The sequence below is a fragment of the Neltuma alba genome, unplaced genomic scaffold (genome assembly GCF_004799145.2).
Source record: "Neltuma alba isolate B1F8T4 unplaced genomic scaffold, ASM479914v2 tig00012900_pilon, whole genome shotgun sequence".
NCBI classification, from domain to species: domain Eukaryota; kingdom Viridiplantae; phylum Streptophyta; class Magnoliopsida; order Fabales; family Fabaceae; genus Neltuma; species Neltuma alba.
In genome coordinates, this window is record NW_021637271.1 from 17468 (window position 1) to 31583 (window position 14116).

The following is a 14116-nucleotide window of genomic DNA, read 5'->3' on the forward strand; positions in this document are numbered from 1 at the left end:
TTGTCACCAACACAGTCATATGCTTCTGCTTCTTGCAGTTTCAGCCACAAAGTTTGTGTCTATCACATTCTCCACTTTCTAATATCTCCCATAAAATAATGTACCACTCACACCTTCACCAACTATATATATAGGGTCAAAACTCTTCACCTCCCCCATCAGAAAACTCTCACTCGATCTTATTGACTTACTTTGCCATCAAAACTTCATCGATCATCTTCTTCCTTATATAGCTTGCCTTCTCCTTCATTATTTCCTCGTTACCAATGGGTGCTTCTGCATCCTGGTCTTGCTCTCTGCTCGCTCTGCTTCTTCTCGTGTCTGCTTTCGTATCAGAAAGCAGGGTTATTGAGAGGAAGGACTTGAGTCTGGACCTTGGTGGGCTGGGCCTTGGAGTTGGAGCGGGGCTGGGGTTGGGCATAGGAGGTGGAAGTGGATCCGGGGCAGGAGCTGGAGCCGGGTCTGGGTCTGGGTCTGGCTCCAGTTCAAGTTCTTCATCCAGTTCATCCTCCTCATCTTCCAGTTATGGATCAGGAGCAGGTTCTGAGGCAGGTTCGTATGCTGGGTCATACGCAGGTTCTCGAGCTGGGTCTGGGAGAGGACGAGGGCGTGGAGGTGGCGGTGGAGGTGGAGGTGGAGGTGGAGGAGGCGGCGGCGGCGGCTCCGGATATGGTCATGGTGAGGGTTCCGGCTACGGCCACGGTGAAGGTGGGGGTGACTAAATAAAATATGGTGATGTAGTAGAATGTTGTAACCGTGGGTGTGAGTTAAAAAAAAAAATAAATGGAAAATGTGTGCTACAAAAAAATAAATATGGTAGATGGTGAATTCCGTCACTTTATCATTAATATATTTCTAATGTCAAAAGAATTTTAGTATATCTATATAAATGTAATAGTATTTTATAAATTGATCGTACCAGCTTCTATATAATATTATTAGAAGAACTATCTTAAAAAAAAATACATAAATATAAGAAACAAAATATATTGGGTTCTTATATTTAAGATTAAAATAAAAATTAGAAGTAATATTACTAAGTAATGATGGTATTATTTTAAGAATGCGTTGTTTAGACTCTAGTAAAAAAAAAAAAAAAGGAATGCGTTGTGTAGACTAAAATACAAAAAAGTGTACATAATGTGGAGCCAATGCTTTATGAGGAATATGCAATGAATGATATTTCATATTTGATTCACTTTGAGATAAGAGTGCTCCGTCCAGCTATCAATTGGTCGCGAGTCTTTCAACACTTTTCTTATCAGGAAAATAAATAAAACTTAATTGAAAAAATTAATAGTAATAGGCCATTACCACTCTATCACCGTCGTAGGATATAATAAATAATATTTATAAGGAAGGATCTTTATGGCGTTTCATATTTCTTTTTTGTTTGCTCTCTTCTTTTTTCTTTTGGAGGAAAAATGAGTAAAACAACTTAATATAAGTAATGGTACATCAAAATAATGTCTGCTTTAGAGTTATCATAATAATAATAATAGTAGTAGTAGTAATAATAATAATAATAACAGCAACAATAAAAATATGTTGAGACATAAGACGTAGTAACCACTTTTCGACGTAGGAACCACTTTTCAATTTTTCTTCCCTTGCGGTAATACTTTTTATAATGTCACTGTTGCGAAAATCAAAAGACTCCATCTAAATGTTCTCTTTATCCATAATTATTAAAAAAAATGTTGTTATATCATATACTCTTCTAGTCTAAATGTAAGAACTGATTAGAAAATTGGTTTTATTTTTTAATGTAATACCTTAATCTATTTTATCTTCATTTTATATATTTTTAAACTAATTAATTTAATTTATAAATTAATACATAATGTACATGAAGTATTTAAAGAAGATGTTGTTAGATACTACTACTACAAAAAAAAACATAATAATTAACGGTTATTTTTGCTCATATTTGACAGTTAAAAACTGTCAAGTATACTTGCATTATATATTTGGATGGATAATATTTGATAGTTACTAATTGTCAAATATTTTAGATAATATTTGATGGTTCTAAAATTAAAATCGTCAAGTATTAATGACCAATTTTATGGTTATTGGCACCAATTACTTGACGGTTAATTAGAATACTTGACAGTTATTCAAAAAATCATCAAGTATTGTATAAATACTTCATGGTTTTAAATTAAGGGAAAACCATACTGGAGGTACCTGTATTTTTTGTAAATTTTTAATTTGGTACCTATGTGTTTTTTGTTCTTAACTAAATCTTTAATTTTACTCAATTAACATCATTAATCCTTATATAGAGACTAAAAATGCCAATAGAACAAAGTTATAAGAGCTAATGTTGCTAAAAAAAATAAAATTAAATGTTTAATCAAGAGGAAAAAACACATAGGTACCAAATTAAAAATTGAGAGAAAGTAGAGGTACCTATGATATGGTTTTCCCTTAAACTAATAACTGCTAAGTATTTTCAAAAAAAATTTTAATAGTGGTATTGCTTTTCTAACAGCTCCCCTGTATTATAAAATTTCATACAAAGCAGCATTATTTGATAAACAGAATCAAGCCAACATTCAAACCAATATATAACAATCAATAATTTAGTCATATGAATATAATTAACCACCAAACAGAAATTTACATTATATACATCTTAATAACAAACCAAATGTCATACAATATGTGGTCTTAAACCAAATCAAAATTTTGGACAAGTACAAAAAGCAAAAGCAAAAAACCAACTAAGATAAAAATTGGTCAATTGCTAAAAACCACAACAACATAATATTGAAACCAAATAAGTCTTATGCTTTCCTATCTATTTTATGCTTACTGATGATACAAAGCCATTGTCAACTCTTCAATGATTTTCTCTATTTAAATGGATGAATACATCATGCAATATGTGTCACACAAAGTACTGTATGCAAAAGTAAATTGAAGTTAGGTATAAATGTATAGCTACGATAAGTATAATTCTAAAATATATAAATTAAACTTTAATAAATGCATATTACCTTCGTAGGGATTATATCTAAATTGTGTATAATTATTTTCTTTATGAATTTTATCACGCAATACCCATAATCAGAGCTTTTGTTTGGCTGACATGGGCACTATAAAGAATGGGAAAGGAAAATATATGACTCAATCATATAAATAAACCATATTTAGTTGAATAGTAAATAATGATGATGAATACCTTCACTTTCTTTCACGGGAAGGCTGAGTGGAATTAGTCATTTTTGACCGGGACTAGGGTAAGGTTTGATCTGTGCAATATAGCCACAAAGCTCTAAGAAGACAATGAAATTGAATATTAATGATTGTCAAAAATTATATAGAAGCAAGAAATTAAATAAAATATAAATAATAGATATAAATATTACTTATTAAACAATGAAACCATAAACAGTCGATTAGTCGGATCTCCATGAAGAGAATCGAGATATTAAATCCTTAGGTTTATGGGATTGACCACAATCAGCATCCAGTGTCACCTAAGTATAAGAAAAACAATTAGAACAATTACAAAATATTTAAAAATAAAAGAATTTGAGGAAGTTCAGTATATTATCCTTGATAATAAGGCGCCAAAAAAAAAAGTATCTCTAGTTTTTACTGCCCTTGAAATGAAGATATCTGTCAAATCTTTGGATTAGTCTTTCTTCATATCAAGGCCATGGCTAGCAAAAGTGTGGGAGCTGATAATCTTGAACTTGTCATCAAGGCTACTGGGGATTGTAAAACTCTTGTAAAGATACATAAATAAACAAACAAACAGATTAATAGAATAAGTGTTCAAGTAGTTGAGTATTTAATCAAAGTTTTAAAAGATACCTGATATAAAAGTTATTGGCATTCATGCTAGCCAATCTATGAGTCAGATTTTCCTTCAATACATCATTTGTAACATAGTCAGACGAGGGTCTACCATAGATCTCTAGCTCAAAATCTAGGGGAATAATTAAGGAACCGGGGTATTCTAATCCCGTCCTAATGGCATATTCTTGAAGATATATTTGAAATCTTGATGATACAACTTGAACAAGCTTAGAGGGCTGCTTTTGTGTTGATGATAATGAGTGACAAACACATAATTAACAGTTAAAACAAGTTTATTTTAAATTAACTGAAAGTTTCAACATATACATACCTTTGTAGGTTGTCCTAACATAAGAAGATGGCTAGGCCAAATAACAAAGCTACCTATGACTTGAGCCACTGTCTTTGCATCTAAGATGAGCATAGGAAGGGCATAGTTAGGATCAATGGCAAAGCTCACTGATTGCTTCAGAGAAAAAACAAACCACAAAGCACGACGATAATGGAGAAGAACCATAGAATGTGACGATGATGGAGGAGGAACTACAAAAACAACATGGAAAGATCGAAAATGACATGGGGATGGTGGATTAGAGTGTTGGGAGGTTTGGGCAGAGCATGCAAAAAAGAACGGTGCCTAAAATTTTAAACCGAGTTTGAGCGAAATGAAACAGATTAGAGATTTTAAAATGCAATACTTAATAGTTTTTTAATATAACCGTCAAATATGTTAAACAAATACTTGATGGTTATATTGAAAAACCATCAATTATTACTAAACTTGATAGTTTTCAAAGGAACCATCAAATATTTATTTTACTTACTTGACGGGTCCTTTTTGAACCGTCAAGTATTCTCGACAAAATAATCGTGCAAATTCCATCTCATCTTTTTTGACAGTTTTTATTATAACCATCAAGTATTTACAATTCTGTAGTGTTGTACTTTCGGTCCTTAATATAAGACCTCGTTTGACTTTAATTTTGGTCCTAAATATAAGATCCAATCCACTTTATCTCTCATATTTATGCTTTTTTTTTAAGATTATCCTTCTAAAAATGATTGTTCCGGCCTATATACTTGATTAGCAATGATATTTTAGGAAAAACATTTATTTATTATAAATAATTCATTTAACTTATTTTCTTAATCTGTTCAAATTAGTTAATCAGCTCTTATATTTAGGACTTGAGGTAGTATATTAAAATTAAATAATTAATTTAACTTTTTTAATGTATTCAATTTAATTAAATACTACTTTTCCCTTATTAGAAGATCTTTTTAACTAATTGTATGATTTAAGAAAATAGTTAAAATTAGTTAAAAGCAATTAATATGTAGAAATGCAGTTTTTTTTTCAAATGGATAAATGCGAGAGATTAACAGTGAGATAAATAAAGAAAGATAATATATTAAATACATTAAATTAGGGGATAAAATAGGTAATATTGTATTAAATGCTCAGACAAACTCAAAGAGAATCTTATAAAAAGAGATAAACTCATTCAAAAAATTGGATCTTATAATAAAAGAGGTAGAGAATAATTCTTATAAGTACTACTCCCTCCGGTCCTATGTGTAAGTTTCAAATAATCAAATCATGTTTAACGAACTAGTAGTTAAAATTAATTAAAAATAATAAATGAGTAAAAAATAAATTATTTTTTAAGATTTGTCCTTATTTATTAGGAAAGCATATGAGAAGCAATAAATGAAAAAAAATGATAAAAAAGAATATATGAGAATACTATTAATATGAGAGAGTATTAAATATAGTCAACTAAAAAAATAAAAAAATAATAAACATTTAGATAAATTTAAAAATAAAGTTTATATTTTAAATCGGTCATGTGTAAAAATAAAGTTTATATACAAAAACGGAAGGAGTGTTAAAGATGGAGAAGGAGGTGATTATAAGGTTAATTATGAATAAAAGATGGTGGGGGTTTCTTGGAAGCAACGAGGAGATGTTTTCAAAAAGAAGTCGGCAGGGAGAAGAAATATAAACACACATGGGAAGCTTATGGGGTGTTTGGCAATATGAAAACTATAGTTTCAGAAGCACTTTTTTATAAAACGAGACAAACTTTTCTACATATTTACTTCGTAAACCATAAAAGCACTTCTGAAACTATGGTTTGGTTTCTATCCAAACACCCCCTTAGTATTTTTTCAAAGATGCCCTTTTCTCTATGCGCTCTGTGCCAATTGGAGGAATGTGTCTTGTCTATTTATAAAGTGTGAACGCAATAATTAACTTAAACATATCGTATCAGTACGACCAGTTAAACAGTAAAACTGGCTAAGCCGCACCATCCTGAAAGCGAGGCCCCGTTTAGTATTATTCCTATGTCTACAGCTTTGCCGACAAGTCCCTGCCGCGAATCAAAACCCTCTATGTTTTTGTCTAGCTAAGTATACTGAGTGAATCCCCCCAAAAAAAAAAAGGGGAGCCCGGGGATGTAAAAAAACTTTTAAAATAGTACAAAAATGATCGTTTCACAAATATTTCAATAAAAAAATGGCATAAAAATATATGTATGAATATTTTGAAATGACACAAAAATATCATACCCGTTGAGCCAATCAATATTATCTATTTTCACCCCCAACTACTCCATCCTCGACCATGAAATCTTTTTGCATGATGCAATATTATATTAACTAACCTAATCCAATGGTGAGAATGCGAAGTGGGGACTTTAAAAAGCATATAAGCTTTCCAACTTTAACAAGGATCCTTGTTAAGTTTTTAAAATGCAGTGTCATTTTCCCTGCACTTTATGGTAATTTAAGCTCTGTTTGTCATTATGATCGAAATTACTTATAAACATGTTTTATGTAAGTCGAAACAAAATTTTTCTCACAAATTTACTTTGTATTCCATAAAGCACGATTGAAAAACTGTTTATAAGCTATTCCAAACATACCCTCAATCTCCATATATATATATATATATATATATATCTATAATTTGCCAATATGTGCAATTGTCAACTTCTAGCCTTACGTACACCTACTATAACTTCAATAAAAATGATTCACCATATTCATGTTGATATGATTTTGGAAAGAAAGTGACCCGATATGTCATTATGCATAAAGTAAATATATTTATTTTTAATGAATGACAATTTCAGTAGACCAAATCACAATTCGACTGAGGGGCGTTTTAGACATTTCACTCATATTTCATATTTGCAAAAATGGGACCCTGTTCTTATTTGCTATTTTCTAAATTTAGAGTCCCAAATCGCAATTTGACATATTAGGGATCTTTATTTGCAATTTCTTTTTTAAACTTTTTATCAAAAAATAAGTTATTTACATAATAATTTAATTATCTAAAATTTACATAATAAAAATAAGTTTTATCAAAAATTTTGGGAAAAACTACAATCAATTATTTAAAAATTTAAAAGATAAGAAATCAAAACACTAGACGACAAAATTAAATCTAAATAATCTAGATATCATTTTGATACTAAACAACGGCGCTATCCATATTCCCATGGACCAGCAGCTGGTATAATTAGGCAGTTTTGGGTTTTTATTAATAATAATCAGATAAAATCAGTGTTCACTTCACTTTCAATACGGATTCTATTCTTGAACCTTTCCTCAGTCTCAACTCTGAGTTTTCCTAATTATTGTAAATTTTCCTCATTATTATTTTTGGGGCCAAGACTTGTTTTTAGTTGCTCGCCATTACAATGACGACGAATGAATGAAACCCAGAAGAGGTATTTAGAGACAAAAGATAATTAACTTCCATGTTTAATTTTGACAATTGTGGACGAGGATTTGAATATTAACAACAACAAAAATAATTTATAAATTGTAAGTAATTTTTTTGACGGTGATTAGCCACGCCCGCTGCTCTTCACGCACTTGGATTAAATTTAAAACACATTAAGCCAAGCCAACTTCTGTTTTGTCTCTACTCTAATCTAGTTTGTCATTAAAAAAGTGTTCATTAAATCTGTGAATACAAGCTTAATTTTCATATCATAGCAAGGTTCACAATTTCCAAAAGATAAGTCAATCCACGCATGCCACTTGAGCCATCATATTTTTAATTTATATATATATATATATATATATCTTTCAATATAATTGTTTAGACTTCTTTCTCAAAGTTTACTTGAAAATGAGCTTAATTTTCATAAATCTACGCTCAATTAAAATCAAAACAAGTGACATTACAAATTTCCTTCCTAAGTGTGACTTATATAAATTATTGCTTTAAGAATTAAACTGAAATTGAAGTAAAAATTATTTTAATTGTGCTAAGAATGATTTACGTTCTAAGACGGACCTATGAAATTATATACAAACTCGCTTAATTAATCAACAGGACCGATTCCTGATAATGAGTTAACAGTGTTTTTTACATTTTTTAATGTATTTTTTATTTGTTAATTATTTTAATTAGTAGTAGTATTATTTTTTTTTTATTTTTTTCCTGATATGAGTTATGAGAGTTTTTAATTATCTATTGTATATTTTGTTATTTATTAATTTTTTCAGGCAATACAATTCTGACTCGAAATTTAATTAAGACGGTCCAGTGGTCCACTGTCCACATGGATATGGGAAAAAATTAAACATAAATTAAGGTATCTTCCTCGGATCAAACTCTGTGCTACTTATTTTCAACAAAGACTAAAAAATGGCTCATAGTTCTAGCACATTAAAAAAGGCACCGTCCAATTGTGAAGCTTGCAAAAATATTATTTGTAGTACTATATTTATTTTTGTAAGGGGAAAAAGAAGTACCGTATTTGCTTTCAATTAATCGTGAGGGCTATGTGTCACAACATTCTTAATATTAGTTTATTCTTTTCGGGTAAAATTTTCAACAATAATCTTATTTATTATGATTTTATTCTAATAAAAAAATAGATTAATGAAGAAAAACGATGAATTAATAAAGAGTTCTGAAAAATTAATAAACAAGTTTATATCAATATAGTCCCCATCACGTCAGTTCAATGCCGCAAGCGAAAATAAAAAATAAAAGAAATTGTATTTTTTCCCCTAAACTCACAAAATTTGTTTGCACGATCTTCCGGGAGAATGAATTAATGATTAAGAATTACTTAGATTTTCTATAAAAAATTTCCCGAATATTTTCTAAATTTTAAGTCAAAACTTCTCTTCCTTATTTTTAAATCCATATTTTTATCTTATAAATCTATTTTATTCCTTCCATTTTTTCAATCAGTAGTTAATAATCTTTTTTTTAAATGCCTTTAACAAGTATTAATAAAAATTAAGAACTAGTCATTCTCATATTTTTCATATGAGATATCATATTAAATAAGGGTCAATATCAAAAAAAATGTATTTTCAATAATATTAACTGATTTGTTAAGGTATAAAAACGCATTCAAAATATTATAGCAATAATTAAAAGATTTAATTATTCGACAAGTTTGCGTTTTTTTTACTGTCGAAGCATTTCAAAAGATACACACTGAAAAAGAGAAATGAGAAAATAATGATGTTGATAATTAATAATAAGACAGTAACTATCCTTCTTTGTTTTAGGTTTAATAAATTAAATGTTCTTTTGAAAAATAGTTTTTAAGTTAATTCTATTTTGGTTAAGAAGTTTGTAAATCTTTCTGGAAAAATGCATCTATTAGCATGAGGGTATTACTGCTGAAAAACAATTTTCTTTTGTATTTTGATTTCCAGATAAATAATTTATTTTAAAAAAATATATAAACAGTTTGGTAAGCCAAATTAACCAACAAGGTTAAAAAAAAAAAAAGAAGAAGCCAAATTAACCAAGTATCAAGCATAAAATCCTCTGGATTTGATCCGAAGAGAAAACGTTAATAATAATTCTTTAGTGACATACACCCAATTAGTATCATCATCATTATCCTAAGAGCTTTTCCTATTTTATCATCATTGACTTTAGAACGTACCTTTCACTTTTCCCACTTGCTGTTGATTAGTTCATAAGCAAACATCTGGTAAGGGCAGATTTTACTTTGGGAGAATTACATTCAAGTCCCACATAAGAGAAATAATCATTATAAAGTCCTAAGTAACAATCTGAGCAGTCTGAAATAACAAGTCCTACAGTGAGAATGACAACTTCTGGGACTTGTTTTTTAATTACTTGGGACCTCACTGTAATTCTCCCTTTTACTTTTCCTAATTATATCCAACCCTTTAAAAAAATTAATACCACCTCTAATTTTTATTATAAGAATTAATTAACTGATTTAAATAGATTAAATTTTTTTGTTAATTTGGTTACTTATAATAAATGTCCTTACTAATCATGTGTATTAGTTAGAACTTAAAACTTTCATTTAATGAAACTTTTAACATGTGCAACTACTATAAGAACTACTTTGATAAAATTAGATAAATATAAAAAATAGAATAAATTAGAATCTTATATTTAAAACTAAATTATAAATCAAAATAGCTCTTAAATTATAAACTGGAGGCAGTACCTTTTATGCAATTATGGGATTTATGGAGCCCTATTTTTATAGAGTTCAAGTTCAGCTAGGGTTAATGTTCCTTACCACTCATTTTTTTTAATTCATGACATTTAAATTCTGAAGTTTATTAAAAGACAATTAAGCTTCCCCCCCCCCCCCCCCCAAAAAAACAAAATCCAAGTCTCCAACCATACTCGTTTTGAATTTCTTTCTTTCTTACCAAGCTGCAATGACCTTCCACTCGCTAGTTTTGCTTCATTTATAGATTTTAAGAGTATTGTAGAATACTAGTATTTTGATTTTCTCTGAATTTTTTCAGACTTGCAATAAATTTTGTGTTACTTTTCTGGTTCGAACTTGATTATTTGAAATTTCTATCAAATTAAAATATTTATATATAAAATATGGAAATTAAATAACTCAGTTCCTACATAAAAACAAATAATTTAATTGAGTAATAAATATGAGAACGCTGTAAAATGTATTTATAATAAAATGAATTTAGGTTAGTTGAATTTTAAAAGCCAGATTGTGATAAATACCGTGACTTAAAGAGCAAATTTTTGTTCGACCATGGACTTAAAGAGCAATTGTTGAGAGCTAATTTGATATATTATATAGTCCATAAATTAGGAAATTATAATGTGGAAAGTCTAAGATTTTAAAAAAAAGTACTAAAAATAAAACGGGCACAGCTAATGCAACTATGAAAAATGCCAGCAAACTTTCTAGCAAGACTATTATCGGATTTTCCGGGGACGCGTTATGGAGCGATTTTTTTTTAGTTTTCTAATTTTAATTTCATAAACTAAATATCAATCTGTATTGGTCCCCAAAAAAAAAAAGTTGTGCTGTGCATTATTTTCAGAAAGCAACACCGGTTCTTCCGGTTCTCGGTAACGTCTTCTCGAGATGGAATCGAGTCTACTGTTCCACAACGCCCACAACTGGAAATGAGATAATCCAGTTTAATCAATGCCTGGATTTTCTCATCCCTGAAAAACCCAAGAATTATTCAGGCCAAGAAAACCGAAAACAAAGTTTTATTAAAAAATTAATTGGGATTTAAATTTAGATTAGTTTAAATTTAAGAAGGGATTTTCCCCTATCTTGGCTAATCATATATTCAGAGACAGCCTTCCCAGTTACTCTCTAGTTACTGCGACACCTGTCATCTACTAGCCTCGCCCAATTATCCCGCCTGGCTTCCAAATTTAGATGATATTAGATTTTTTCATTTCTGTAAGTGTTTTCTTTTTCCCCTCAATAAATTCTGACACACAACACGCGCACACACTGCCCTTTCTCTCACCTAAATCCGTGTGTGTGTGCAGTTTCTCTCTCCTCCACTCTGGCCGTCCTTCACGCGCATTCTTATCGTTTCTTTGTGGGGTGACCACTATATATAATCCCTTCTCTCTATGGGCTATCTTAGCAGATGCAGCGAAATTAGTCGCCTTTTTAAATTTTTCTTCTGCATCTGTGTGAGCCTGTCTGGTTGTTCCTTTCTTTCTCGCCAATCAATCCTTTATTCTTTCTTTCGTTTTCAAGCCAAAAATCCAATCGTTCCGCTTCATCGACAACAATACCAGAAGAGCTAGTGTTATCTTCTCTGCTTTTTATTTTTTTTTCCCAATTAAGTTTTTCTTTTTCGAGTTTTTCTCCTTATTTTTCAAACTGGGGAAGCAAATGCCGTCATTAGAGGATGATCTGTTTCCTTCCACGCCGGGCAAATTCAAGATCGAGAGGGCTCACACCATGAATCGTCAGATGTACCGGTGTTTTGCCTCCACCAGCACCATGTTCTTGTGGGCCCTCTTCCTTATTGCGTTGACGGCTTCCTATTTGAGCTTCCAGGGTTTCGTGGATTCCGGCAGCCGCTACTTGTCGGCCTCTTGGGGAGGAATCCAGTGGGAGAAACAGGTTCGGGACTCAGCTCAGATCCACCGCAACGGAGGTATGTCCGTGCTTGTCACCGGAGCTGCTGGTTTCGTCGGCACCCACGTTTCCCTCGCCCTTAAGCGACGTGGAGACGGCCTAGTTGGAATCGACAACTTCAATAACTACTACGATCCTTCGTTGAAGAAAGCTCGGAAAGCGCTTCTAAATAGTCATGGCGTATTCATCGTTGAAGGGGACATCAATGACGCCAAGCTTCTGGCTAAGCTCTTCGACACCGTTGCCTTCACGCACGTAATGCACTTGGCGGCTCAAGCCGGTGTTAGGTATGCTATGGAGAACCCACACTCCTATGTCCACAGCAACATCGCAGGCCTCGTCACGCTTCTGGAGGTTTGCAAATCGGCGAATCCTCAGCCGGCTGTTGTCTGGGCCTCCTCCAGCTCCGTCTACGGCCTGAACGAGAAGGTGCCATTCTCGGAATCAGATCGGACTGACCAACCTGCTAGTCTCTACGCCGCCACCAAGAAAGCCGGCGAAGAAATCACCCACACCTACAACCACATCTACGGTTTGTCCATCACCGGGTTGAGATTCTTCACTGTATACGGACCCTGGGGCAGACCCGATATGGCTTACTTCTCGTTCACTAGGAACATCCTCCAAGGCAAACCAATCACAATATATCGCGGAAAGAATCGGGTCGACCTGGCCCGAGATTTCACCTACATCGACGACATAGTGAAGGGTTGCATCGGATCGCTGGACACTGCAGGGAAGAGCACCGGATCGGGTGGCAAGAAGCGCGGACCCGCACCGTACCGAATCTTCAACCTCGGGAACACATCGCCGGTGACTGTACCTAAATTAGTGAGTATCCTTGAGAGTCACTTGAAGGTAAAGGCGAAGAGGAAGATCGTGGACATGCCCGGAAACGGCGACGTTCCGTTCACACACGCCAACATCAGCTCGGCCCGAAGAGAACTCGGGTACAAGCCAACAACCGATTTGCAAACCGGGTTGAAAAAGTTCGTGAAGTGGTATCTTTCTTATTATGGCTACAATCACGGCAAATCTGTAAATTAATTATATATTTTTTCCTCGTAGTCTTCTAGAGTTTTCTGTCATTGGGAAAAAAAAAAAAAAAGAACGAAGGAAGAAACAAGATTTGGAAAAGAAGAAAAAGAAGCATGGTGCTCTCTCTCTCTCTCTCTCTCAGTTGTAAGTTCTGGATTTTGTATTATTATTTTTGGATTTCACATTTTCATCGCAAGTTAATGGAAAAGCTCAAGCTTGATTTCTCCTCTATTTGATCTTCTCTTTTTTTAATTTTTTTTTTGGTTGAATGTTCTTCTCTTCATTATAGGACAAAGTGTTACATTAATATATCTAAATTTATATATAAAAGAAATTAATGGCAGAAAATTGGAAGTATGCCAACCGCAGGGGTATTATGGGTCAGTGCGGTTTGTGAGGCACGATGGATTGCAGAAGTATGCCAAGCGCTGGAAGTATTACGGAGAGTATATTACACAGAAGATGACGGTGGGGGTATATTAGTTTTTTCAGGGTTGGGGGATGGGGATTTACACTGGAGTGTATATGGAGAAATGGCAGACAGCTAAGAGGAAAGTGACAGCTGGTACAATTGGGAGATACGGCTGGGCGCTAGGGCCCACAGAGGAGGGGGAGTGTGAGCAGTAGCCGTTGGATTTGGGTGAATCAGATGAGCGGTCAGATCCAGCTGTAAAGTCTCCGTACCTAATAAAGACCGAAAGAAAAATAAAAGTACAGACAAAAACAACCGAAAAGTCTTGGGACTTTGTTATAGGCTGTCGTCAAGGGAAAAAATGAAAAAGGTTCTACTTTGTAAATCTTTTATTTTATTTTTTTGAGAATTTTGAGAATTTAAGTTTAATCTTGCCATTAAATTA

At 32.5% G+C, this 14116-nt stretch overlaps 2 protein-coding genes across 2 annotated transcripts; both read left to right on the plus strand.

Moving 5' to 3' along the window:
- Window positions 1-163: 163 nt before the first annotated feature.
- Window positions 164-930, plus strand: LOC114732314 (putative glycine-rich cell wall structural protein 1). Its single transcript, XM_028919610.1, has one exon. It carries the CDS (start codon window positions 267-269, stop codon window positions 720-722), a length of 456 nt encoding a protein of 151 aa, XP_028775443.1. The 5' UTR covers window positions 164-266; the 3' UTR covers window positions 723-930.
- A 10692-nt stretch (window positions 931-11622) lies between these two features.
- LOC114732313 (UDP-glucuronate 4-epimerase 1) lies at window positions 11623-13311 on the plus strand. The gene has a single exon (XM_028919609.1). It carries the CDS (start codon window positions 11973-11975, stop codon window positions 13266-13268), a length of 1296 nt encoding a protein of 431 aa, XP_028775442.1. The 5' UTR covers window positions 11623-11972; the 3' UTR covers window positions 13269-13311.
- The last annotated feature ends 805 nt before the right edge of the window (window positions 13312-14116 follow it).